Below are 25,797 nucleotides of genomic sequence, written 5' to 3' on the forward strand. Positions count from 1 at the left end.
TATGGAATAATTGGGATATATTGTATAAAATACTTCTTTGTTTTTAGAATATTGGTTCTGAAATAATATCCTATTGGTGAGCCAACTGGTAAATGCAGAGGGTCTTTTACTTAGTCATAAGGAATTCTTATCACTTTACAAGGTCCCTGTAACACCTAAAGATTTTGCAATTGTTTTAGATGCCATTCCCTCAGGTGTTGCTTTATTATTCAGGAACGTGTCAAGATCTGATTCTCAGAGCCTACCTTCCATTGACCCAGTTGAGTCATCAGTAGGAAAGATTTGTTTCTCTTTTGGTCCAGTCAACAACAGAGCGATACGAACCTTGTTTCAGCAGGATGTTGTATCTATCTATACCTTATGTCATGCCTTATTGGAATGGATTTATTGATAATATCTGTTAGAAAAAAGTTTGGATGTTGCCACACACATACCTACTTGTTAACAAAATGAAGGAAGTTTCCTTTAAAATTATTCATAAATGTTATCCTGCCAACCACTATATGAAGAAGTTTAAGGAAAACATCAACTCAAATTGTTCCTTTTGTAATGACCACCCAGAAACAGTGTTGCATCTTTTTTTGGCATTGTATTAATGTAAGAAAACTGTGGCAAGACATCAGTAGATTTATAATTGAACACATTTATGAAGATCTTACACTATCATGGAGAGATGTACTGCTTGGATTCTTTACCTATGATAGAAATAAGCTGAAACATTTTATGTAATTCATTTCATTATTCTTTTGGACAAATTTCATATTCACAAATGTACATTTACAAACAAAACACGACATTTTCTTACCTTACAAAAAGAAATTGAACTGTATTTTAAGACAATTAAATACTCTACTAACAAAAAAGCTGTTAGAATAATAAGTGTATATATGTCCCTTAAGTGCCTTGTGTAATGTGCTATTGTACCCCCTAGCCCAATTGTCCTTTGTATATTATTTATATATACTTGTATTCCCACATGTACTTCCTGTATTGATTTGTTGTTAATTAAAAAAATAAGATAAAAAGTCTGCGACAAATGACTTCCTGTACAGCTGTGTTTGGTCCGTCAAATATCCAAAGACTCACAATTTAAGTTCCTCTACGTTAGCTCCGAGAATATGCCGTGGTGCAGACCAGCGACATCTGAAAAGCTTATCCGGGAGTTCCTGTGCTCTGGTACCATTGTCAGGTCAGACCTGAATGTTTTACAAGGCCTTTCATTTCGCGAATTAAATGTGTGATTGTGTCGGGGTTTAGCGAAGTGTGGTCAATGAGCTTGCTCTTTCTTAGTGAGCAGTTCGAACGACGTTTTTAAGTGGCGCACACACAAACGACGCCAAAGCAATCGAGTACTGTTGATCTGACTGCATCAATCTGAAATTAACGATTTGACGGACTACTTTTATGGGATTACCATACCATCTGTTAGCAAAATTCCAACATGTTTTAGAGAAGTCTTTGTGTATTGTGTCGTAGTAGAGGATGTGAAAAAGAGCAATCTACAATAGCTAACGTTTATAGGCAGATCTGTCTGTCAAGTCGACAGGACTGCCTGTCGTTGGCTGGCGAACTTGTGTCATGTTCGGCAATTGAAATTCGATTTACATGAACCAGGAATTATCTAGTAAACAGGTTTATTGAGCTAAATTGGGGTCCGCTGCTGCTTTGGATACGTTCGAGTTTGTTAGGTATGGACATACAATATATTCAGAGTAACTGAAGGGAAACGCATTTGATGTCCCAACAGTTCAGACTTTTCTGTGAGACTGTCAATAATATGTATCACTTTGGAATATTTTTCAGGAACAGAATTATGAAAAATTGGGGAGTCATTGGTGGAATAGCGGCTGCCATGGCTGCTGGAGTATATGTTCTATGGGGTCCAATTACAGACAGCAAGAAAAGGAAGAAAGGTAAGCTTGCCCAATGTCTGTGTAGGCAGTTAAAGATGGGATCACTAATGTTATGTAGGGGGATGTTTATGAGGGCCATTGACTGTATACTAACAAAAGTATCCACCATAGGCATGGTACCAGGCCTGCTGAACCTGGGAAACACCTGCTTCATGAACTCTCTGCTCCAGGGCCTGGCAGCCTGCCCTTCCTTCGTCAAGTGGCTGGAGGAGTTCACTATCCGCAAAGGTGTGTCAGAGGGCGAGCCAGAGAAGGACACCAAACTTTCCACAACTCTCCTGCAGCTTCTCCAAGGTAGTGTTTGGTGATGGGCGAAGAAGGAATCAGAATCCCTGTTCACTCAATTGTTAGACTCTATGGTGCAACCCAAATGGCATCCTATACCCTATGGTGCACTAGTTGTGACCAGGGCCCATGTAATGCACTATATAGGGTACCATATGGGATGCACCCTGACAGTACATTCTCTGATTTGCAGCACTGTCAAATGACAACACTGGGGCGGAGGATGTGCTGGATGCAGGGCGTCTGCTGGAGGTCCTCAGACTCTACAGGTGGCACATCAGTTCCTTTGAGGAACAGGTACGTTATCCTTACTTGTTAAGCATTTGTGAGCATTTTTTCAGAGCATTCAACTCAAAATTGTCTTAAATCTGTTCCCCATAAGAATTCTGCTCCACGTTCAAAACAAATTAAAAGTAAGCCCTTCCAGTCGAAGCTCACATCCACTACAATACCATGGTACTTTCCAATGGAGCAGCAAGAAATCCCCCTATGGATTTCACATGACTTGGCAGGGGTACAGCCATGGGTGGGCCTGGGAGGGCATAGGACCACCCACTGGGGAGCCAGGCCCAGCCAATCAGAAAACGTTTTTATTACAGACAGAAATACTCTTCAGCGCCCACCCCCCCAGAGGATCCCGCAGGTGAAGAAGCCGGATGTATAGGGCCTGGGCTGGTGTGGTTACACGTGGTCTGTGGTTGTGAGGCCGGTTGGACTTGCTGCCAAATTCTCTAAAATTATTTTGGAGGCAGCTTATGGTAGAAATTAACATGAAATTCTCTGGCAACAGTTCTGGTGGACATTCCTGCAGTCAGCATGCCAATTGCACGCTTCCTCAACTTGAGACATCTGGCCTTGTGTTGTGTGACAAACTGCACATTTTAGTCGCCTTTTATTGTCCCCAGTGTAACAGTAGTAACTTTACGTCGTCCCCTCGCCCCGACACGGGCGCGAACCAGGGACCCTCTGCACACTTCGACAACAGTCACCCACGAAGCAGCGTTACCCATCGCTCCACAAAAGCCGCGGCCCTTGCAGAGCAAGGGGCAACCCTACTTGAAGTCTCAGAGCAAGTGACTTAACTGATTGAAATGCTACTAGCGCGTACCCGCTAACTAGCTAGCCATTTCACATCCGTTACACCAGCACAATGTGCACCTGTGTAATGATCATGCTGTTTAATCAGCTTATTGATATACCACACCTGTCAGTTGGATGGATTCTCTTGGCAAAGGAGAAATGCTCACTAACAGAAACAAATGTGTGTACAACATTTTGAGAGAATAAGCTTTTTGTGCATATGGAACATTTCTGGCATTTTTTTATTTCAGCTCATGAAACACGGAACTAACACTTTACATGTTGCATTTTATATTTTTGTTCAGTCTATGACTGAGATGTGGTCGTCCCACCTACCTACACTACATGACCAAAAGTATGTGGACACCTGCTCGTCGAACATCTCATTCCAAAATCATGGGCATTGTTATGGAGTTGGTTCCCCCATTTTCTGCTACAACAGCCTCCACTCTTCTGGGAAGGCTCTCCACTAAATGTTGGAACATTGCTGCAGGGACTTGCCTCCATTCATCCACAAGAGCTTTAGTGCGGTCGGGCACTGGTGTTGGGCGATTAGGCCTGGCTCGCAGTCGGTGTTCCAATTCATCCCAAAGGTGTTTGGATGAGGTTGAGGTCAGGGCTCGGTGCAGGCCAGTCAAGTTCTTCCACACCGATCTCGACAAACCATTTCTGTATGGACCTCGCTTTGTGCACGGGGGCATTGTCATGCTGAAACAGGAAATGGACTTCCCAAACTGTTGCCACAAATTTGGAAGCACAGAACCGTCTAGAATGTCATTGTATGCTGTAGCGTTTAGATTTCCCTTCACTGGAACTAAGCGGCCTAGCCCGAACCATGAAACCAGCCCCAGACCATTATTCCTCCTCCACCAAACTTTACAGTTGGCACTATGCATTGGGGCAGGTAGCGTTCTCCTGGTATCTGCCAAACCCAGATTTATCCGTTGGACTGCCAGATGGTGAACTAAAGGTAAAGGAGGACTGCACACGCCCCCATTCTCATCGACGGGGCTGTAGTGGAGCAGGTTGAGAGCTTCAAATTCCTTTGCATCCACATCACCAACAAATATATATATATTTTTTTTACACCTTTATTTAACTAGGCAAGTCTTATTTTCAATGGTGGGTTAACTGCTTTCAGGGGCAGAACGACAGGTTTTTACCTTGTAGGCTCGGGGATTCAATCTTAACCCTTACGTTTAACTAGTCCAACGCTCTAACCACCTGCCTTACATTGCACTCCACGAGGAGCCTACCTGTTACGCGAATGCAGTAAGAAGCCAAGGTAAGTTGCTAGCTAGCATTAAACTTATCTTATAAAAAACAATCAATCATAATCACTAGTTAACTACACATGGTTGATGATATTACTAGTTTATCTAGCGTTTCCTGCGTTGCATATAATCGATGCGGTGCGCATTCGCGAAAAAGGACTGTTGTTGCTCCAACGTGTACCTAACCATAAACATCAATGCCTTTCTTAAAATCAAAACACAAGTATATATTTTTAAACCTGCATATTTAGTTAATATTGCCTGCTAACATGAATTTCTTTTAACTAGGGAAATTGTGTCACTTCTCTTGCAACAGAGTCAGGGTATATGCAGCAGTTTGGGCCGCCTGGCTCGTTGCGAACTGTGTGAAGACTATTTCTTCCTGACAAAGACAGCCAACTTCGCCAAACGGGGGATGATTTAACAAAAGCGTATTTACGAAAAAAGCACAATCGTTGCACGACTGTACCTAACCATAAACATCAATGCCTTTCTTAAAATCAATACACAGAAGTATATATTTTAAAACCTGCATATTTAGCTAACAGAAATCCGGGTTAGCAGACAATATTGACCAGTTGAAATTGTGTCACTTCTCTTGCATTCATTGCACGCAGAGTCAGGGTATATGCAACAGTTTGGGCCGCCTGGCTTGTTGCAAACTAATTTGCCAGAATTTTACATAATTATGACATAACATTGAAGGTTGTACAATGTAACAGCAATATTTAGACTTAGGGATGCCACCATAGATAAAATACTTAACGGTTCCGTATTTCACTGAAAGAATAAACGTCTTGTTTTCGAGATGATAGTTTCCGGATTCGACCATATTAATGACCTAAGGCTCGTATTTCTGTGTGTTATTATGTTATAATTAAGTCTATGATTTGATATTTGATAGAGCAGTCTGACTGAGCGATGGTAGGCAGCAGCAGGCTTGTACGCATTCATTCAAACAGCACTTTCGTGTGTTTGCCAGCAGCTCTTCGCAATGCTTCAAGCATTGAGTTGTTTGACTTCAAGCCAATCAACTCCCGAGATTAGGCTGGTGTAACCAATGACGTCACTCGCGCTGAGACCCTGGAGAAGTTGTCCCTCTTGCTCTGCACTTACAGTTTTGTGGAGCGATGGGTAACGATGCTTCGGCTGTTGTCGATGTGTTCCTGGTTCGAGCCCAGGTAGGGGCGAGTCGAGGGACGGAAGCTATACTGTTACACTGGCAATACTAAAGTGCCTATAAGAACATCCAATAGTCAAAGGTATATGAAATACAAATCGTATAGAGAGAAATAGTCCTATAATTCCTATAATAACTACAACCTAAAACTTCTTACCTGGGAATATTAAGACTCGTGTTAAAAGGAACCACCAGCTTTCAAATGTTCTGAGCAAGGAACTTAAACGTTAGCTTTTTTACATGGCACATATTGCACTTTTACTTTCTTCTCCAACACTTTGTTTTTGCATTATTTAAACCAAATTGAACATGTTTCATTATTTATTTGAGGCTAAATTGATTTCATTGATGTATTATATTAAGTTAAAATAAGTGTTCATTCAGTATTGTTGTAATTGTCATTATTACAAATAACAAAAAAATCGGGCGATTTAATCGGGATCGGCTTTTTTTGGTCCTCCAATAATCGGTATCGGCGTTAAAAAATCATAATCGGTCGACCTCTACTCAGTAGTGAGTGTTGTGACTTACCAGCACTCGGCGGTCTTTTTCTGTGAGCTTGTGTGTCTTACCACTTCGCAGCTGAGCCTTTGCACCTAGACGTTTCCACTTCACAATAACAGCACTTACAGATGACCGGGGCAGCTCTAGCAGGGCAGAAATTTGACGAACTGACCTGTTGGAAAGGTGGCATCCTTTGACAGTGCCACGTTGAAAGTCACTGAGCTCTATAGTAAGGACATTCTACTGCCAATGTTTGTCTATGGAGATTGCATGGCTGTGTGCTCAATTTTATACACCTGTCGGCAACGGTGTGGCTGAAATGGCTGGATCCATTAATTTGAAGGGGTATCCACATACTTTTGTGTATCTTAAGATGAATGCACTAACTACGTCACTTTGGATAAGAGCGTGTGCTATATGACTAATGTGTAAGGTATATTGGTTTAATCTCTCGTCCCTATTTACTTTTCTTAGGATGCACATGAGCTCTTCCATGTCCTCACCTCTTCCCTGGAGGAGGAGCGAGACCGACAGCCCAAAGTCACCCACCTCTTTGACATTCAGTCCCTTGAGGTAAGTTGTCACTCCCCTTCCTTTAATAATCACAGCCCTGCTAAGCTTAGTCTCTTTCAGCACAGTGTGTTTTTGATGTAAGTTAATTGTAGTTTTGCCTTCTGACTTCTGTTCCTTTGTTTTGGGCATCAGAGTCTCCCAGATATAGATGATAAGACCTTAAGCTGCAAGAGTCGAGGTAAGGAGGCAAATAGTGGTGTGGAATATTTTACTAGAGAAGTAGGTTTTGGGAAAATAGGAAAACTACTTTTGCTCTTCCAGGCCCTCTTCATCCTTTACAAAGTCCTTGGAAGTTTCCACATCCTTTCCATGGCCGCCTAACAAGCAATATGGCTTGCAAGCATTGCGAACAACAGGTGATTAATGTATTTGTTTATTTTTCATATCACGTGAATATCAGATATTTGGCAGTGTACTGTCATTAAATCAGTGGTTTGTTTGTGCTATTAATTCATTTTCTTGTTCGCAGAGCCCAGTGCGATATGACTCTTTCGACAGCCTCTCCTTATCCATCCCTTCGCCGCAATGGGTAAGCAGAATGGGTGACGGGAGAAAAAATACATGATGGAAACCTTCATATCATTCAGGTGAAGGTTTTCCTTGTACCACTGGTGGTACAAATATCATTGATATGTGTACACCAAGGTTGCAGGAGCAAAAGCTTGCACGAGTTCAGGTAACCCTGTTCTACACGAATGTATGTAAAATAATAGCTTGTGAGCTACAGTATATGCAATGTGCTGAGTATATTTCCCTTAGGGCTGGCCTATCTCTCTGGATCACTGTCTCCAGCATTTCATCTCTTCCGAGACCATTAAAGAGGTGGAGTGTGAAAACTGCACCAAGGTACTAGTCTTCACTTGGCTGGTTAAGAAAATGGAACTGTACTTCTGTGAACCTATTGGTATGTTATTTTGGAGCTTTAGAATTAACCTTGTTTTGACATCTTCTCTCCTGTCAGCTTCAACAAGGCGCCTTAGTGAATGGGCATGTCCTGGAAAGCCAGAGGACAACCTTCATCAAACAGCTTAAACTGGGAAAGGTAATGGTCTTTCCCACTAACCATGTTTTTATGCAAGTAAAGTCAAAACGTATACAGAAATTGCTGTGATAGACACAGGAAGTTTCGGCACAATTTTAGAAATTCCAACATTTGTTCGTTCAACATGGTGGGATCTTTTTGTTTTGGTAAAATTAATTATACAAGAAATGGCAGTGGAAACGTCCTTTATGTGCAAATATTGACTAGATAACCAAATCGAAGTTAACTTTGAGTCACACAATAATATGGTGTGTGGTCCTCCCACTACGACTCAGGAAACCATGCAATTTATTAGGTTACGCTGCCCTACAAAGGCAAAACGCAGTAACTACGAATTTGGTCAAAAATGTTTAATCTGTTGTAATGGCCAGGTATATTATCTGATTTTAATGTTGGCATTTAGTTTCTTGACACAAGAACGAGCCAGTTGATCAGAATATATCATGGAGTATCCTGTCTAGACAGAAAAAGTAAGTTACTGCATTTGGCCTTTTGTGCAGTGCAGATGAAACAAGTTATGAACTTCACAGGGTGGTGAAAGTGCACGGTGATGAGCTTGATGCTCCTTTCCAATAAATATACAGGGTCGAATTTTCGGTAGTTGAAAATGCAATGGAAACACATTGGACTTTAACAAAGTGCTTATACAGAAACCCAGCCTAAAACCCTAAAGAGCAAGCAATGTAGATGTAGAAGCACGTTGGCTAGGAAAAACTCCCTAGAAAGGCAGGAACCTAGGAAAAAACCTAGAGGAACCAGGCTCTGAGTGGTGGCCAGTCCTCTTCTGGCTGTGCTGGGTGGAGATAAGAGTTTATGGCAATTAAGGCCAGATTGATCTTCAAGATGTTCAAACGTTCATATATGACCCATAGGGTCAAAAAATAATCAGTGGTTGTAGAGAGTGCAACAGGTCAGCACCTCAGGAGTAAATGTCAGTTGGCTTTTCATAGCCAAGTATTTAGTGGTCGAGACAGCAGGTGGGGTAGAGAGGGAGAGAGATGGGGAGAGGGAGAAAACATCATGAAACGTAAGCAAAAAAGTACATTTTGTGTGCACTACATCACACAATGATTTATCTGCAACAAGTCAGTTTGGTGGGAAAATGTACATATTTTCTTTATGCAGATTTTAGAATATTCACATGGAAACCTACCTATTGTGACCTACTTGATGATATGTGAAACAATTGCTGTGTACTAAATGGTTTTACTGCTTTACTGGTATCCCCCTGCACACATCACTATCAGATGCATTTGTGTCTGGCTTCAGCATATCCTTGTCCTCGGTTATGTGACATACAGGTATATGACGGTGTGTGTTTGTGTGACTCCTCCCTCCAGCTCCCACAGTGTCTCTGTATTCACCTGCAGAGACTGACATGGTCTAATGAGGGTACGCCCATAAAGAGACAGGAACATGTCCAGATCTCAGAGTACCTGTCTATGGACCGCTACAAACACCGCACAACCATTCAGAGGCTCCAGCGCATCAACTGTACTCCCAAAACCATTAAAGCAGAGGATTCAGGAGTTGCTGCAGATAAGACTCCTCCCAATGGCAAAGGTACGGTGAAATCACTTAAATTGTCTTCCTGGGACTAAATTGCTTGTCTTATGACCTCTTATCACCCTTTCAGCTTGAGAGGACTGAGAACTGTCATGATTGTTCTTAGTGGGTTCTTAGAAATTGGCCTTAGAATATTTGGGATTTGTTTGAGGACAGATACTCCAGATTACTCTCATAATGTAATTGTTGTTTTACAGACCCTTGAAAGGCCTTGTACAACACTAAGATCATACTGTATTCTACTTATTTTCAGATATAGAACACCATAACAACAAGCCTCTGTCCAATGGAACCTGTTCGTCTGTCTTTCTCCATTCTCCTGGGTTGAACCCACAGGTCAACCTCACATATGACTACAGGTAAACACAACCTGATCATCTTAAACAGCCTTTTTATATCAATAAAGAGAAGAACCAATTATACAAAATCAGATAAATTGTCTTGGAATTATAGTGTGTACTCTGATAACACTGTTGAATACACCATGTCTCTCCATAGCTCCTCAGAATACTACTTTCAACTGATGGCTGTGTTGGTTCACCATGGTGACATGAACTCAGGACACTTTGTCACTTACCGCCGCTGCCCTCCCTCGCCCCGCAGCCCCTCTCCATTCAGCTCCCAGTGGCTGTGGGTTTCAGATGACTCTGTACGCAAGGCCAGTCTACAGGAGGTGCTGTCCTCCAACGCCTACCTACTCTTCTATGAGCGGGTGAGACGGCTCCGTCTACTGTTGGAGTAGAGCCCCGGAGCACTGAGCCAAACTGGACACCTACTCCCCTGCCAACCCATACCACCACAGCCATGTGTGCCACAGAAAACACCCCTCAGAAGTGTAATTCTCCAGCCCCCAATGGCTTACCTGTAGGATTGTGCTTTAACAGTACAAAAGATTATGCTGCTCTACCTTGACCTCCTGTCATATTAAAATCATGAATGTCCCCCTCTTCTTTTACAGTGATTTAGGAGGCACTGCCTTTTAGATCCCAGAGATTGCCTACCTGTAGGAATGATTGGACTGTTCTCAAAAACATCTCAGAATACTGGTAGTCGTTTCACAAAAGATTTGCATTACTTCAACCAAGATGTTTTAGGCTAAATGGGTGTTACTAGATTAGGAAATGTGGAGGTACTTGATATGTAATCACTGTCTTCAGCTATTTCAGTCTGGAAATAATCACTCATATCTTAATGTAGGTTTAATTAAAATAATGCAATGTTTCAATTGACATTGTATATAAGCTGCTGTATATTACATTTTTCTACGTGTAACAAATTCAGAATACTGTAATAACATGCAGGTGGTTTGGATTGTAGTCTAGCTCCACATGTCTGCAGACCATTTACTTTCATGTAGAATCATTTCTGCAGTTGTTGCACAAGATCTCATGGTATCAAGCTAATGTGTATATTGTTATTTTTGTTCCTAAATGATATTGAAGCAACATGATAGTTTTACAACTCTTTTATAGAGCATTGGAATTGATAGCAATGTAACAAATTTACCACAGTGTTTAAAGTTGTGGTGGCAGTGTGTACAACTACACAATCTAAGTGTAATGCTCAACAAGCATACCAGTTGTGTTTTAAAAACTGCCATTTACTCTCCTAGTATTGAATTAGGATGCAACCTCTAAATATCCCTCTTACCCATTTTCTGATCAATTTGCACTAATGTATATTTTGAAGATTTGTGTGTGTGAGATCTGTGAAGAAGTTGATTGTTTTCATAGATACAATTATGAAAATAAAGAATCTATAAGTAAAGAGTTACCACATGACTGATTTTTATGAATTGGACAATGAACAAATTCAAAAACTAGTTGAATCAATATTGCAGTGGGGACAGTGGTTAGATAGTACGTCCCGTGACGTCAGCCACAATGAAGTGAGACTCCCAACGGACCATGTCTGACCCTCATTTCTTGCCGTCTTGGAGGATGCGTCTGAAGGTAAGGTTGATGCGGGGTGTGAGGACCCTCTTGCGGGCTGGCAGGCTGTGGCACCAGTGGGTGTTTGTGGGAGAGTTCATGAGGAGCAGGCTTCCATGGGCCAGTTCCAGCTTCACTGGGTTGATCTGCCGTCGGCACTGTTTTCCCCGTGACTCCCTATGTCTGAAGACAAAGTCCCGGACCGCCCCCAGGGATACGGAGGCGATGGAACAGAGGGGGTCCAGTTCCCGCTCATCATCACGGTGCTCACCCATGTGATCATGTCCATCTTTGTACCTGAGAAAACCAGGAGCAGCTACAATGTAATCACAGTCCAACAGTCCTAGAGTGTATTTATTACACCGAAACTGTTTATTCCAAACAAAACGTTTTGCAATGAAAACTAGAGTTTCTATTGGACAAATTCAAGTAGGTCCCTCCCTGTTTTGCTCCATTTGCTTCTATTTGGTTCTTAAACGGTAAACTGTTTCCCTTGCAAGACGTAATGAATACACCCCTGTAGATGTAGAATCTTCTATAGCAGCGTAGACAGACTCACCTGTTAATCAGGACGAAGTTGAAGGTTTGCCCTGTCGCCTTTGTAACAGCATCACGAATGTACTCCAAGGTTGGAGTCCACGGGCTAGCCTGAAGACTCACTCCAGAATAGGTGTATGTTAGTCCTGCGTCCCCACAAGTCGCCTGTTTTCTGGGGACATTGTAGACCTTCCCAAACACCTGAATCTTTGTTTTATCTCCTGTAACAAAATAAGAATGGCTCATCTACATACCAAGAAAAAAATGTATCTGAACTGTCACTGAATTGAGTGTGACAATTGTATACCTGTGAGGTAGACTACCTCCTCCTCCAGCTGTGTGTAGAGGCAGTCTGCTTCCTCTTTAGGAAAGAGTAGAGCATAGTCACAGTCCAGTCCCTCTGCTTCAATCTTCTGCCAAGACTTAGAGAACTCAGTCAAATAGGCATCCTCCTTCACATCCTCCTTTACAATCCCCTGATTGCATTCTTCTTCTTTACATTTTTTCCACACAGGTTCTCTCTGTTCATCTGTTGTCCCATCAATATAGCGCTTCCTGGTTTGACTCACAAATGTATCCATCAGCCACCTTCTTGCTCTGTGCTCACCAACATGAGAAAACTTTATTGTAATAATGTCCAAGACCAAGAATGAAAAGAGAACACAGGAGTACGGATAACAGAAGGAATAGGCCTACAGATAAACGTATAGCATAGGATAATTAATTACTAAATACATGAGTGGAAAGTTTACAACATATCACTATACTTGGCCATTAAAGTTTAATACCTTGTTAACCTTGCTATGAACATTGAACTATAACCATTGACGTAAACAGGTACAAAATGCACACTATGATGGACAGTGCCACACGGGATCCTTGGGACGTCCCTATCCTTAAACCCTAACCCTTTCCTTAACCTCTACCCTTACCCAGCGTTTCCCAAACCTGGTCCTGGGGACCCCAAGGGGTGCACTTTATTGTTGTTGCCATAGCAACACAGCTGATTCAAATAATCAACTTATTATCAAAACGTGCACCCCCTGGGGTCCCCAGGACCGAGTTTGGTAAACACTGCCTTAACCATTTTAAATTTAAACTTCAATGGTTGGTCTTGGTGAATGGGTTGGCGTATAATGTGAACATCTAGCGTGCGTTCAACTCTCATCACGGACATCTTTAGCATGTGAGCTAATTAGCAACTTTTTAACTACTTTTTAGCATGTTAGCTAACCCTTCCCTTAACCTTGACCATTTTAGCTAACCTTTAACCTAACTCCTAAACTTAACCCTAACCCTAGCCTAGCTAACATAACATTGCAGTTTTTGCAAATTCGTAACATTTAACACGTTTTGCAAATGTATAACATATTGTACGTTTTGCAAATTCATAACATATAATACGAATTGTAATTTGTAACATATCATAAGAAATGGGTGATGGACAGCCACAAATTAGTATATATCATACTAAATAGGGTGTCTCCAAATCTACGTACAGAATAATACTAAATGCTCTGAGACAATGTTGGATAGCGCCGACCATACTATGACTGAATCCCTGCGCATTCACCTTAGCAATACGTCATCGCAAGTTGGCGGGAAATGTTCTGTCAGAGAAGTGGTTCAAAACAAGCGGGACTGTGTTAGTGCTGCTGAACAATAAGGAAAGCAAGCTCTAAGTCAACTACTACCAAATTAATCAAGGTTACTAAAATGATAGGGCAGAAAACTATCAATTCTTTTTTTCCGCCCATTTTGAAGAAGAGAGCTTCGGGAGGGGAACATGAGAGAGAGGATGCCCAAGAACATGTGAGAATTAGCGTACTATTAATTTATAATAATTGTTTGCACGCGAGCTGCATGAGTACAAACCGGTGCAATTGTGTAACTATTTTAAGTAGCTAACATTCTGTACATTACAACTTTTAACCTAAAGTTGCATGTATACACATTGAAATCAGGTTATATAGTTTCACCAGCACGTACCTTGTTGTCTTGACGCTGTTATTACAATAATCTGCTTGCTAACTAACAAAATCATTGATTCAATTGTTATATTTTATGTGATAACACTGAAAAGACCATACAACATGGGTTTCAAACCAGTAGTCTTAACCATCTTTGACCGTAACACACAAATCCCGCGATATCTTTACCATCAGCGATCACAGGGGGTGGCGTCACTGGCGTCAGTGTTTAGGAAATTTGCTCAAGTTTCGTAGCAGATTTAGAACATGTTGCTAGCTAACTAAAATGCTTGCAATGAATGTACCATATTTGCGACGTTCTCCAATATTTTTTTTAACTGCACCATTAACAGCCACACGTGTTTCACCAACCTTGCATTTTGCTCAATATACCAAGGTTGGACGGGTGAAGAAGCTGAAGCGATCAGGCAACGGAACGACGGAGTCATCCTCTTCTCCAGTGTGTCCAGAACTGCTGGCCCGAATCGCCAAAAACAAGCAAGCAGCGTTGGAGAAACTGTGCGCAAGTAACACACCGGATGAATTTGGGGAGAGTTGGCGAAAGAGTTTGGTCTCTGAGTTTGGAAAGCCTTATTTCAAAAACGTAAGATGAGTCTACCCACACATAGCTACATCGTACAGATTATCAGAAATGTGCATAATCCAAACCCTTCGCTCCTTACTGTTTCAGTTGATGTCTTTCGTTGATGGAGAGAGGAAACTGAACACTGTCTACCCACCCCCTCAGCATGTTTTCACCTGGACACAGATGTGTGACATCCACGATGTAAGTTTAGGTTTTTGACAACAATGGCACATGTACAGTTTTTCATATTAAGGGGCAGAAACCCTCTAATGTACAGTATGAGCCAACTCATAAGGTTAGGCTGTACAAGTTATTTCCAGGGGGAAGAACCACTGCACTGCCCATAATGATCAGAGCCATTTCTCCTTGGTACAGGTCAAGGTTGTAGTCCTCGGTCAGGACCCATATCACGGTTCAAACCAAGCCCATGGATTATGCTTCAGTGTGCAGAGACCTATCCCACCTCCACCCAGGTAGCCTACAGTATTATTACGTTGTAGACCATGTTGAACATATCCAGGCAAGGGGAATATGTTTCCTGCAATAAAATGTATGGTGTAATACATACAGTGCCTTTTAGAAATGTATTTTAAGTGTATTTTTTGTCAATGATCTACACAAAATACTTGAATGTCAATGTGGAAGAAAAATTCTAACATCTGTAAAAGAAAATATGGAAAATAAAACCCTATCTTGATTAGACTCAATCTCACAGGCACAAACACAACTGGAGCTACCACAGTAACCTCTCGCATTTAAAGGGGTAGGTAACATTTGTCATATCATCTGTTATTTTGGTTAAAAGACTCAGGTCACAGGGCCTCCTGAGTGGCGCAGAGGTCTAAAGTAAGGTATTCAACCCCCTTGGTCATGTTAGAATCAATCACATTTGGCAGCGACTACAGCTGTGAGTCTTTCTGGATGTCTTATTTTATTTTACCCCCTTTTTCTCCTCAATTTCTTGATATCTAATTGCGATCCTGTCTTGTCGCTGCAACTCCCCAACAGGCTCGGGAAAGGCGTAAGTCGAATCATGCGTCCCCCGAAACATGACTCGCCAAACTGAGCTTCTTAACACCAGCCCGCTTAACTCGGAAGCCAGCTACACCAATGTGTCGGAGGAAACACCATTCAACTGAAGTCAGCCTGCAGACGCCCAGCCCGCCACAAGGAGTCGCTAGAGCGCAATGAGCCAAGTAAAGCCCCCCGGCCAAACCCTCCCCTAACCTGGACGTCGCTGGCCAATTGTGTGCCACCCTATGGGACTCCCGGTCACGGCCTGGGATCGAACCCAGGTCTGTAGTGACGCCTCAAGCACTGTGTGCCTCAAGTGCTTTAGACCTCTGCGCCACTCGGGAGGCCCTGTGACCTGTCTTTTAACCAAAATAACAGATGATATGACAAATGTCACCTACCCCTTTAAATGCGAGAGGTTACTGTGGTAGCTCCAGTCGTGTTTGTGCCTGTGAGATTGAGTCTGACTAGTAGCAGTGTTATCTTCTCTTCCCTAGCAGTTGAAACTCAAACATAGAAAAACAACCTAGCTGGTAAACAAAACAATGTAAATAGCCAAGAAACACAAGTTCAAAGTCTAACTTCAGTAGACTTTCTTTTCAAGTAAATTAGACCAGCTTTTATACATGTGCGCAGCTCTTCTAACGCATTAATGACACCGATAGCGTCATTGCTCAAAATAGTACGCAGAATCATCTGGATATGTGTGCAACAAAATTTCAACATTCACCTTCTGCTACCATTTCTGTCAAGCCATCTACACATACAGTTTGACGCATACGTTCAACGTGTGCACAACGCACTGCAACTGCCTCTGCAACGCAATGCTGCAAGGCAAATGCAGTGTTCCATTGGAAATGAATGTACTTCTGGTGTACCAAAATGCAATGACGTTGTCGGTGTGATCGAGGTGTAAAAATGAATCTTTCTCTCAGCTCTTTACATGTGCACAGCCCCCAGCCAGGCAGTGTGAGGTGGAATAGGCTATATAGGATTCGTCTTTCTTTGGCTTTGTGCGATTTAATTTACCAACTATGAAACAAAACGACAGAAATACTTTGAAGACAGCTACTGCACCATTTATTTTACTATAAATGTGATCATACTTGACTTTTTATTCACATGTGAGTGAAATGCTCGAACTGTTGAGCCCTGACCATCTGTCAACGTGGTTGGTGAAATAGACATCTTACACACCAATGCCAAAATCTACCCACATTTGGCAGGTGGCGGGTGTTAATTTTAGGCCATGGTTGTGTTGGATTTGCCCCAAACATAACACTTTGTATACGTGACATAAAGTTAATTTCTTTGCCAATTTTTTTCCCGTTTTACTTTAGTGCCTTATTGCAAACAGGATAAATGTTTTGGAATATTTTTATTCTGTGCAGGCTTCTTTCTTTTCACTGTTTAATTAGGTTAGTATTGTGGAGTAACTACAATGTTTATTCATCTTCAGTTTTCTCCTATCACAGCCTTTAGTCTCTTTTAACTGTTTTAAAGTCCCTATTGGCCTCATGGTGAAATCCCTGAGCGGTTTCCTTCCTCTCCGGGCAATTGAGTTAGTGACTTTGTAGTGACTGGGTGTATTGATACCAGTGGAGGCTGCTGAGGGGAGGATGACTCATAATAACGGAGTAAATGGAATGGCTTCAAACACATGGAAACTATGTGTTCTATGTATTTGATACCATTCCACTAATTCTGCTCCAGCCATTACCACGAGTCTGTCCTCCCCAATTAAGGTGCCACCAACCAACTGTTATTGATACACCATCCAAAGTGTACTTAATAACTTCACCATTCTCTAAGGATATTCAATGTCTACCAATAGGGGCCCTTTGTGAGGCATTGGAAAACCTCCCTGGTCTTTGTGGTTGAATCTGTTTGACATTCACTGCTCGACTGAGGGACTTTAGGTAATTGTATGTGAGATACAGAGATGACGTAGTCATTCAAAAAATCATGTTAAACACTTTTATTGCACACAGTGAGGGCATTTAACTTATTATGTGACTTGTTAAGCACATTTTTTTCCTGAACTTATTTAGGCTTGCCTTAACAAAGGAGTAGAATACTTATTGACTCAAGACATTTCAGCTTTTCATTTGTAAAAGATAAATGAATCGAAAAACATAATTCCACTTTGACATTATGGGGTATTGTATGTAGGCCAGTGTAAAACAAAATCTACATTTAATAAATGTTTTAATTCAGGCTGTAACGGCAAAATGTGGAGAAAGTCAAGGGGTGTGAACACTTTCTGAAGGCACTGTACATTTATCTATGTGAAGGACATTTAGCTTTTTTAACCTTTTTTATTCGGTACTGTATTGGATTTAGTTTTTCATATCATTGACACAGTTACCGCATCGTCAAATGTAGAGCCTCTTCTTTTTTTTCAGCTTGTTGAATATGTACAAAGAATTGGCGTCTGATATTGAGGGCTTCCAGCACCCTGGACATGGAGATTTAACTGGGTGGGCTAAACAAGGTACTGTACGCGCAATAGTCTAGCACACGTGTCGAACTCCAGTTCTCGAGGGCATAATGTCTGCAAGTTTACGTTCCTCCCTTCTACCTTATTGATCAGTTAAAGTCATTGATTAGTTAGGAACTCTCCTTGCCTGGTTGTCTAGGTCTTAAGTGGACACTAATTGAAAGCAAATAAAGAAAGCCAGCAGAGAGACAGCCCTTGAGGAATTGAGTTTGACTAGGGCTGGGCGGTATACTGTATTTTACAATATACCGGTATTGATGCATGGACCGGTTTGGGTTTCACTTAACATTATATAAAGTAATTTCAATGTAATTCTTTTTTCTATGAATATTGTTTGGGAAATGTGAGATGCTACTCCACCGTGTGTAGCGTCCGTTTTTATAGTTTACTCCACTACTTGAGTCGTCTCTCTCCTCTCTCATTCCGCTTTCCACACAGACCAAGCCCTGCCCCCTGTCGCTCAAGGAGCGCAGTTGTTTTTGCTCGACCACGAGACCACTGGATGCTACACCAGGCTGGCAGCCTGGGAGGTTGGGACACTATCATTCAACACACTTTGTAACTCCTCTGCAGTAAAATCTTGTGCAACGAAGTACTTCCCTGCAGCTGCCACCACAACATCTATATTCTGTGGTTGACATTCCATTTCTGCAGGACAGTTAATAACCATGGCTATGAATGCTAAGAAGCCAATCTTACTGAAGTACATGTTATTTCTATTACTCTCCATTGGCCTCCGCTTACTCTCAGGGAACCTGTTAGGATCACTCGCCCTGGACCCATCTTCCTGTACTACTCCCTTCACAGCCTCAACATAAGACACCTTCTGTACTACTCTGACCCAGTCAACCTCGACCTGGCTTTCTTTCACCGGACTTCTGATCTCCAGCAACATTAACACACATAGCTTTTTCCACCGATATTACACATTCCTTTGTCTCATGCCCTCCTGCACACTTCTCTAGGAATCTCCCTCCTACACATTGCTGCGACATGACCATAAGCTTGGCACCTACAACACTGTGATCGGTTCGGGACAAAAGCTCTCAGAGGATAACTGACACATCCTAACTTGACTTTGTCGTGTAAGGACTGCATCAAAATTCAGCAGGACAGACCGTGTCTTCTGTTTCACCACGCTCTCCACCGGGTGTGCTTCGCACCAAATGGTGGTCGTCACAGACACCAGGAATCTTCCATTTCAGTTGATCCTCAACACTTAACGCGATTCCACTTATCACTCCTTTTAGCGATGCCCTGCTCTTTTCCCGTGGTGCGGAGCGCCCGGTCCTTCTGGACGGACAACACACAAAAAAGCATTGAGTCCACTTCAAGGTACTTTCACAGATTCAACAGTCCCCAAACTCTTCTCCACCCAACCTGACACCACATATGGATCAGCCAGAAGACAAGGATCCATTCTCTCAATCTCACTGCAATCTCACTCACTGGGCCACAATGATCTTTATCATCATTGGGACAAGGCTCGACCTCGATGGTCTTCACAACACCTGCCACCGCATGTAATTAATTCTCTCGTCAGGTAAAATTTCTGAGCTACTCGGGTACGTTTTTTTGCTTTTTGTACTTGATGTCAATCTTCTTCACCATACCGCTTCCTTCTCCACTCCTTTCCTTCTTCCTGCTGTCCATTTCCACATCTCCATGCTCTTTCCGGTCCTTCATCCGCTGTAGTAGAAAACTGTTGAAATGGTTCTTGAAATTTGTCGCCATGTCACGTCCAAATGAATAGAAGTAGCAACGAAAAAAACATTTAATGTAGTCAAAGATTATAGGGTGCCCAATGAAACACTGACCAACACATTGGTTACTACCCTGTCACAATAACTCCTCATTCTATTTCCATTCCAACAGTTCACCCAAGGGTTTTGATGTAAATTGCTAGTCAAATTGCAATTGCAATATTTAGTTAAAACTAAGGCCTAGATTGTTTGGTCCATATCATGCAAACCAATGTGGAAATGATCTCAAATGAGTGCAGGAAATGCAGAAATGGATGAAAATGCTGAATTATTTTTGGTTCAAGTTTGTTTTACACTGTTCAAATCAATCATAATGGAGAAAGCCCCATTGACATCTCTTAGAATGTATGTGTTGCCACCTTAGGGTCATGCACTACTCATAAAGGAAATGTAGAACTTTTTATTATTCCAAAACATCAAATACCGTCCCAATTTGTTGTGATATGATATTTTGGCAATATACGCCAGCCCTAAGTTTGGCACCCCTGGTCTAGCAAGTTTGGCTATAGACATACAGTATAAATATCATAGACTCCTGGTGCAATGTCTTAGGACTGTCATGAATGCAGGCACTATTCAGGATAATGCAGATAATCAGAACAAGTATATTGAAGTATGGATTGGGCATTGATGAACTTCAATGCCTTGATGTGCAGTTATCAGGAGCCAACTGGCACAATGATTCTCTTTCCAGGTGTCTTGTTGCTCAATGCTGTGCTGACCGTCAGAGCGCACCAGGCCAACTCTCACAAAGACAAGGGCTGGGAAACCTTCACTGACGCTGTGGTGCAGTGGCTCAGCTCCAACCGGGAGGGCCTCGTCTTCATGCTGTGGGGGGCCTATGCTCAGAAGAAGGGAGCAGCTATTGATAGGGTTGGTTAAATGTAATTTAATATTGTATTAATAGTGAAACAAACACTTTTCTATTCTTGACACAATCCACTGACCTCAGCTTAATGGTCTTTTGTCTTTATCCTCTGTAGAAACGTCACCATGTTCTTCCCACTGTACACCCCTCCCCTTTATCTGCTCATCGAGGGTTCTTCGGATGCAAGCACTTTTCCAAGACCAATGAGTTGCTGGAGAAATCAGGGAAGGAGCCCATAGACTGGAAGGCACTTTGAGATGTCCCCCCACAGCCTTATTTTCACGGTGGCGATTCCAAAATGCAACTAACTAGATTCATCACTACTGTTACCAAACCATAAGCTTATGGTATTATTTTTGTTATCAAATATCTGGGTGACATGTGTGTAAATGTTTACTGCGGTGGGCAAGGCCATACTATATTCCTTTATTGGCAGATTATAATTTTCACTCTGGTTTGCAGTTTGCACCCTTTAAAATGTAATTGGATTTGATCTACATTCAAGCTAAGTAATACCTCATCAACAAGTATCACTTTGGTATGTCAAAACATAGCAGCTACATAAAGGTTTCCCAAACTCAGTCCTGGCCCCACCTCTCGGTGTACATTTGGGTTTTGCCTTACCACCACACAGCTGATTCAAATAATCAAAGCTTGATGAGCTGGTTATTTGAATCAGATTTTTTTTTACAAACCCCAGGACTGTTTGGGAAACCCTGAGCTAAATGTGGCTGGTTTGTAAATATGTAATTATTCTGTTCTTGGTTTTTAGTACATTTTGTATTATGCTTTTCTACTTTCAAAATAAACGTACTGTTATTCAAGGCTGTTTTGTGATACTGTAATCAATATGAAGAATCTATTTAGAATGTTTCCTCTGGGGTTGATGCCTCTGTCAGGGTTTCCCAAAATCAGTCCTGGGGACTCCGTGGGGTGCATGTTCTGGTTTTTGCCCTAGCAATACAGAGCTGATTTATAAAATAATCAACTATTCATAAAATTTTGATATATTTCAATCAGCTGTGTAGTGCTCGGGCAAAAAATTAAACGTGCATCCCTTGGGGTCGCCATAACCGAGTTTGGGAAACGATGCTCTAAGTTGATGACATGATTAAGGTTTTATTTTATTTTTTTAAGTAATGTGCTGCATGAAGTGAGGGTGGGGGGGGTTCGATTGCTTGGGTGTTTTGCACCGGGTGGAAGTTGATTGCATTTGTTTTGGAACCGGGCTTGAGCCTGGTGCCCAATTTTATATGTAAGTGTTTTAATATGTTTGGACCCCAGGAAGACTAATGGGGATCCCTAATAAATACAAAGCCCACAGCGACGTTGGCAAAATAATGTGGAATAATGAGTCGGATTCTGTTTTCAAATGCAAAACTCATCGCTTTATCTGTCTTTGCAATGAACACTTGTTGACAAAATGGCCGAGCGGTGCAGATTAGTGTTTTATATGGGAAGGGGCTTCTTCACTTTCACTGTCACGTGCCTTACATGGGACAGTTTAGCGTAATCGAATCCGCCCACTGTCAGGTTACGTTCCAGACCTTGAGTGGCCACTGGCCATACCAATGATTTATATATACACTAGAGGACGTACATGGGGTGCTGTTTTGAAGCCACCACCCCTCCATCTTCGCACTCCCCCACGATGTAAAAAATATTTTGGAAGCTATAGAATCTTTTATTTTTATGCCTGCATTTGTTTGTTCCACGTTTATTATATTCTTGACAACTTAATGTAGACTTTTACATTATATTATGTGAGTTTAAAATAAAAATATATATATAAAAACATTTCCCTAAAGTAGGATTTTGTAATGTTACTGTCCCGTAAATACATGTAATTGTGTCCTTGAAACATTGAATTAAAATACTGTAGAATTCCATCCACTCCTATGGAGGACTGCTTCTTATTCAAGGTAGTGCCAATATGGCCGACCGGGGCTTCAAATGCTCTCGTTGGCCAGTACATAGCTACACAATCCAGGGTTTATATACATCATTTGTCCAAACATATCTGTCATAGGGCCAGACACATCTGTGCGGTGGTGGTCCTTCAAACACAAAACGTATCGTCTAAATGCAACATTTCTACCGTGACAATGCCTGTACAAAGTTTACCGATTCGAGACTCTGCCTTCCATGTGCGACTGCTGCATCAATACTTGATTCTGCTGAAGAATTACCCAATTCTTACCAAATCCGTGACGAGGTCAGTATAGCTAACGTTAGCTAGCCTGTTGAAACAGTTTGAATATAATGGGATAATTAGCTATTGTTATTAACTAGTTAGCTTGCAGGGGTCTTTCTCGTTATCTTATAGCTAACTAGTGTAACACCTAACAATTGACAACAATTACTACTGATCACTCATACAGAAATTGTTCTTAACTGACTTGCCTAGTTAAATAACGGTAAAAAAAAATTGCATTAACTAATTTGTGGTAGACATCGTAAGGGTATAAGGCTATGGAGCTACTTGATAATTTGCAAACTATGCTTTGGCATGGTAAACATGTCACTTTGACAAGACCTTTCTACTTTGCTCTGTCTGTTTTCAGCCAATCAGCCTCTGCTCTGAGAACCTCCCTCATCTTTCCTGACAACAGTTGCTGTCATAGTTGCATTGTTTCAATGCACTTAAAGAAGAAAACTTTCTTCAAACTTTAATCACTACCATGGCATGACTACAAATAAATGGTCTACATCTTTTTCAGTGGCATTCTCTCAGCAATGGGAAATCTTCTATCTCAAGCATTGGAAGCAAAACGAAAGGCCAAAGAAGGGACCCCAGTGAAGGAGATTGACATTTCAGGACCTACCCGCTTTGCCATTTATGGGTAGGCATGTGATTAAAATCAGGTCCAAATCACTTGAATGATTATTATTTTTTTAATTGCAATGTACTGTACAATGAACACAGCTATTGAAATTTCCCGTTTTTGTTTCAGGTCGCTCATTACTGGGCCTGTAAGCCATTACTTTTACCAACTTATGGAGGTGTTGATGCCTACCACTGTTCCATACTGCATGGTGAAACGCTTGCTCTTGGATCGCCTTATCTTCGCCCCTGCGTTCCTGCTGCTTTTCTTCTTTGTTATGAACATCCTGGAGGTAAGTCAGCTTCTCCACTATGGAGTCTCCTGCACCATACACCTGACTAGCCCATTCATAGACGCTACTGACTTTAGAGCCTATTGACGATAGTGTCTTCTGGCCGGGGGAACATACATTTCTTCTGTTTCTTATATTTTCCAAAACTATCTTTCATATCAGCAAGAAATCATTTTCAAAAAACAAAAGTTTATATTACTACACAAATTTATAGAGTTCCCACGGAGACATATTTCCATGTTACAGCGTTGTTTATAGAAAATAGACACAAGACAGTCGACTACCTGTGCAAATTATATGCGTCACCTAACACCTATGTGTAAACGGAAGATGGATGCCACAAACGTGATGTCACTGAAAAATAGTGTTGGCTGCAACTTTGTTAAAACGGGTTAAAACAGTGTACAGTAAGTAAATGCCGAGAGTGTGCTCAAGGAAAAGGGTGGCTATTTTGAAAAATCTCAAATCTCAAATATATTTTGATTTGTTTCACACTTTTTTTGGTTACTACATGATTCCATATGTGTTATTTCATAGTTTTGATGTCTTCACTATTATTCTAAAATGTAGAAAATCGTTTTTTAAAAAGAAAAGGAAAATCACTTGAATGAGTAGGTGTTCTAAAACTTTTGACCGGTAGTATATGTTTTGCATATGTGACATTATTTTGATGTGATATGAAAGTAGAGGGCTTTAAGTTTAGAACCGTACCGCAATAGAGAATCGGTTCACATTTGGAGTATTTGGCTGTTTTGGCTGCCAGAGCCAGTAAGCCTCTAAACAGAACATGTAAGGTCCTTGGACTATAAGCAGTAACATTAGGTTCCTTTAGTCCATCTTTACTGACCAACTGTCCCTGCTTGGATCAGATAGCACTGTCTCGTATAAAAAAAATATTACTCTGTGTAGTTCAAACCTTATGCAGGGACTGCCTCCTAGTCTGTCAGTTTAGGTTGGCCCTAGTGAAATTATGCAGTACTACTCAGACAGTTAATTTCCATTAGTGGTTCATTAATTACATTCTAATCCATACTATTGCCAAGCCTGTACATTCATTTTCATCCATTCTAATGCTATTTTAGGGTAAGAGATGGGAAGACTTCCAGAGCAAAGTGAATAGTAGTTATTGGCCTGCCTTGAAGATGAACTGGAAAGTGTGGACCCCCTTCCAGTTCATCAACATCAACTATGTGTCTGTAGAGGTGAGCAGTTCTCACTGGCTTTTCTTTTATGCATTCATCTGGAATGTAGTGGTGCTCTGTTACCAATCTGTGTTGTTGTGTTTTCAGTTTCGAGTGCTGTTTGCCAACATGGTGGCCTTATTTTGGTATGCTTACCTTGCGTCTGTGAGGAAGTGAAGACTCCCAAGATCTTCTCCCTGATTACTGAATGTAGAGGGCACAGGGTGTGCCTCTGCAGAACGTTACAAGGACAGGCCTGTGAATGCCAGTGCAGCAAGCTGGTACAACCAGGCAGATTGACTGGGGGTGATGTGAAGGCCTTCACTCGCATACTACAAAAGTACTACACTAAGGAAATCATAACACATCTAATGTGTTGCTCACCTGCAGAATAACCGATAACTAAAATGTTCAATGTTAATTCGTACTACTGAAATTTCCAATCTTAAATTAATTGAAATACTTGAGTATCTTTGTGCCGTGGTGTATTTTGGTTTGAACAATGGTAAATACATGTTACCTATTCTTGAAAGATACAAATGTATATTATAATTTAAGATGACGCAAATGTGCTGTAGGAAATGATTATCAGTAACTATTTCAACCTTGAATGCAATTCATTTAACACCATATGAATATGCAATGTTAAGATTTATCAGACCATGAAGCATTGTGTATATTGCTGACAAGGCTGGCCTGTAGTTTCCTCATGTGGACTGCCTTCAGTTTAGTTTGAGTCTCAACTCAACTGTAAATGTTGTTACTCTTTCTGTCTCTATCAGGCCAAATAAGGGAGCAACAGCACATCGGACTGAAACTGACAAAGTATTTTACATCCTGATGCATTTGATTTAACTGTATTTTATAAATGAAAGCAAAAACCAGTCCATTACCTTATGTTGCTTTAACTTTT

At 41.4% G+C, this 25,797-nt stretch overlaps 4 protein-coding genes across 7 annotated transcripts; 3 read left to right on the top strand and 1 right to left on the bottom strand.

Annotated features, from left to right (window-relative positions):
- Nucleotides 1-1,055: 1,055 nt before the first annotated feature.
- LOC129826410 (ubiquitin carboxyl-terminal hydrolase 30-like) lies at nt 1,056-11,190 on the top strand. 3 transcript variants are annotated; one of them, XM_055887115.1, is made up of 13 exons: nt 1,056-1,189; nt 1,804-1,913; nt 2,025-2,207; nt 2,392-2,495; nt 6,711-6,809; nt 6,942-6,987; nt 7,071-7,165; nt 7,279-7,338; nt 7,569-7,655; nt 7,771-7,851; nt 9,192-9,414; nt 9,671-9,776; nt 9,916-11,190. In XM_055887115.1, the coding sequence occupies exons 1-13, from the start codon at nt 1,119-1,121 to the stop codon at nt 10,157-10,159; spliced, it is 1,509 nt and encodes a 502-aa protein (XP_055743090.1). In that variant the 5' UTR covers nt 1,056-1,118; the 3' UTR covers nt 10,160-11,190. The 3 variants fall into 3 exon arrangements, with proteins under 3 accessions (XP_055743090.1, XP_055743092.1, XP_055743091.1); XM_055887117.1 differs by having other exon boundaries at nt 1,085-1,176; XM_055887116.1 differs by lacking the exon at nt 1,056-1,189 and adding an exon at nt 1,196-1,688.
- alkbh2 (alkB homolog 2, alpha-ketoglutarate dependent dioxygenase) lies at nt 10,604-14,037 on the bottom strand. The gene is made up of 4 exons (XM_055887120.1): nt 13,875-14,037; nt 12,193-12,482; nt 11,908-12,106; nt 10,604-11,645 (listed from the first exon to the last, which is right to left on the bottom strand). Exons 2-4 carry the CDS (start codon nt 12,464-12,466, stop codon nt 11,336-11,338), a joined length of 783 nt encoding a protein of 260 aa, XP_055743095.1. The 5' UTR covers nt 12,467-12,482; nt 13,875-14,037; the 3' UTR covers nt 10,604-11,335.
- Nucleotides 13,475-21,410, top strand: LOC129826411 (uracil-DNA glycosylase-like). Of its 2 annotated transcripts, XM_055887119.1 has the most exons (7): nt 13,475-13,697; nt 14,253-14,459; nt 14,547-14,642; nt 14,817-14,914; nt 17,861-17,949; nt 20,413-20,591; nt 20,702-21,410. In XM_055887119.1, exons 1-7 carry the CDS (start codon nt 13,602-13,604, stop codon nt 20,840-20,842), a joined length of 906 nt encoding a protein of 301 aa, XP_055743094.1. In that variant the 5' UTR covers nt 13,475-13,601; the 3' UTR covers nt 20,843-21,410. The 2 variants fall into 2 exon arrangements, with proteins under 2 accessions (XP_055743094.1, XP_055743093.1); XM_055887118.1 differs by lacking the exon at nt 13,475-13,697 and having other exon boundaries at nt 14,050-14,459.
- A 1,184-nt stretch (nt 21,411-22,594) lies between these two features.
- LOC129826415 (peroxisomal membrane protein 2-like) lies at nt 22,595-25,768 on the top strand. The gene is made up of 5 exons (XM_055887121.1): nt 22,595-22,801; nt 23,307-23,429; nt 23,541-23,703; nt 24,786-24,905; nt 24,993-25,768. Exons 1-5 carry the CDS (start codon nt 22,692-22,694, stop codon nt 25,059-25,061), a joined length of 585 nt encoding a protein of 194 aa, XP_055743096.1. The 5' UTR covers nt 22,595-22,691; the 3' UTR covers nt 25,062-25,768.
- Nucleotides 25,769-25,797: the final 29 nt, after the last annotated feature.

Source organism: Salvelinus fontinalis, chromosome 28, assembly GCF_029448725.1.
Source record: "Salvelinus fontinalis isolate EN_2023a chromosome 28, ASM2944872v1, whole genome shotgun sequence".
NCBI classification, from domain to species: domain Eukaryota; kingdom Metazoa; phylum Chordata; class Actinopteri; order Salmoniformes; family Salmonidae; genus Salvelinus; species Salvelinus fontinalis.

Bases quoted from the DNA above. Each gene is read 5' to 3' on its own strand.
- LOC129826410 (XM_055887115.1), top strand. From the start codon at position 1,119: ATGCCGTGGTGCAGACCAGCGACATCTGAAAAGCTTATCCGGGAGTTC. The intron at 6,810-6,941 runs GTAAGTTGTCAC...TTTGGGCATCAG, and splicing joins TTGACATTCAGTCCCTTGAG to AGTCTCCCAGATATAGATGA. The intron at 7,339-7,568 runs GTAAGCAGAATG...TATTTCCCTTAG, and splicing joins CCATCCCTTCGCCGCAATGG to GGCTGGCCTATCTCTCTGGA.
- LOC129826411 (XM_055887118.1), top strand. From the start codon at position 14,142: ATGCTTGCAATGAATGTACCATATTTGCGACGTTCTCCAATATTTTTT. The intron at 17,950-20,412 runs GTACTGTACGCG...TTCTCTTTCCAG, and splicing joins AACTGGGTGGGCTAAACAAG to GTGTCTTGTTGCTCAATGCT. The intron at 20,592-20,701 runs GTTGGTTAAATG...TATCCTCTGTAG, and splicing joins AGGGAGCAGCTATTGATAGG to AAACGTCACCATGTTCTTCC.
- LOC129826415 (XM_055887121.1), top strand. From the start codon at position 22,692: ATGCCTGTACAAAGTTTACCGATTCGAGACTCTGCCTTCCATGTGCGA. The intron at 22,802-23,306 runs GTCAGTATAGCT...CATCTTTTTCAG, and splicing joins CTTACCAAATCCGTGACGAG to TGGCATTCTCTCAGCAATGG. The intron at 24,906-24,992 runs GTGAGCAGTTCT...TTGTGTTTTCAG, and splicing joins TCAACTATGTGTCTGTAGAG to TTTCGAGTGCTGTTTGCCAA.
- alkbh2 (XM_055887120.1), bottom strand. From the start codon at position 12,466: ATGGATACATTTGTGAGTCAAACCAGGAAGCGCTATATTGATGGGACA. The intron at 12,107-12,192 runs GTATACAATTGT...ATTTTGTTACAG, and splicing joins GGAGGTAGTCTACCTCACAG to GAGATAAAACAAAGATTCAG. The intron at 11,646-11,907 runs GTGAGTCTGTCT...TGGTTTTCTCAG, and splicing joins AACTTCGTCCTGATTAACAG to GTACAAAGATGGACATGATC.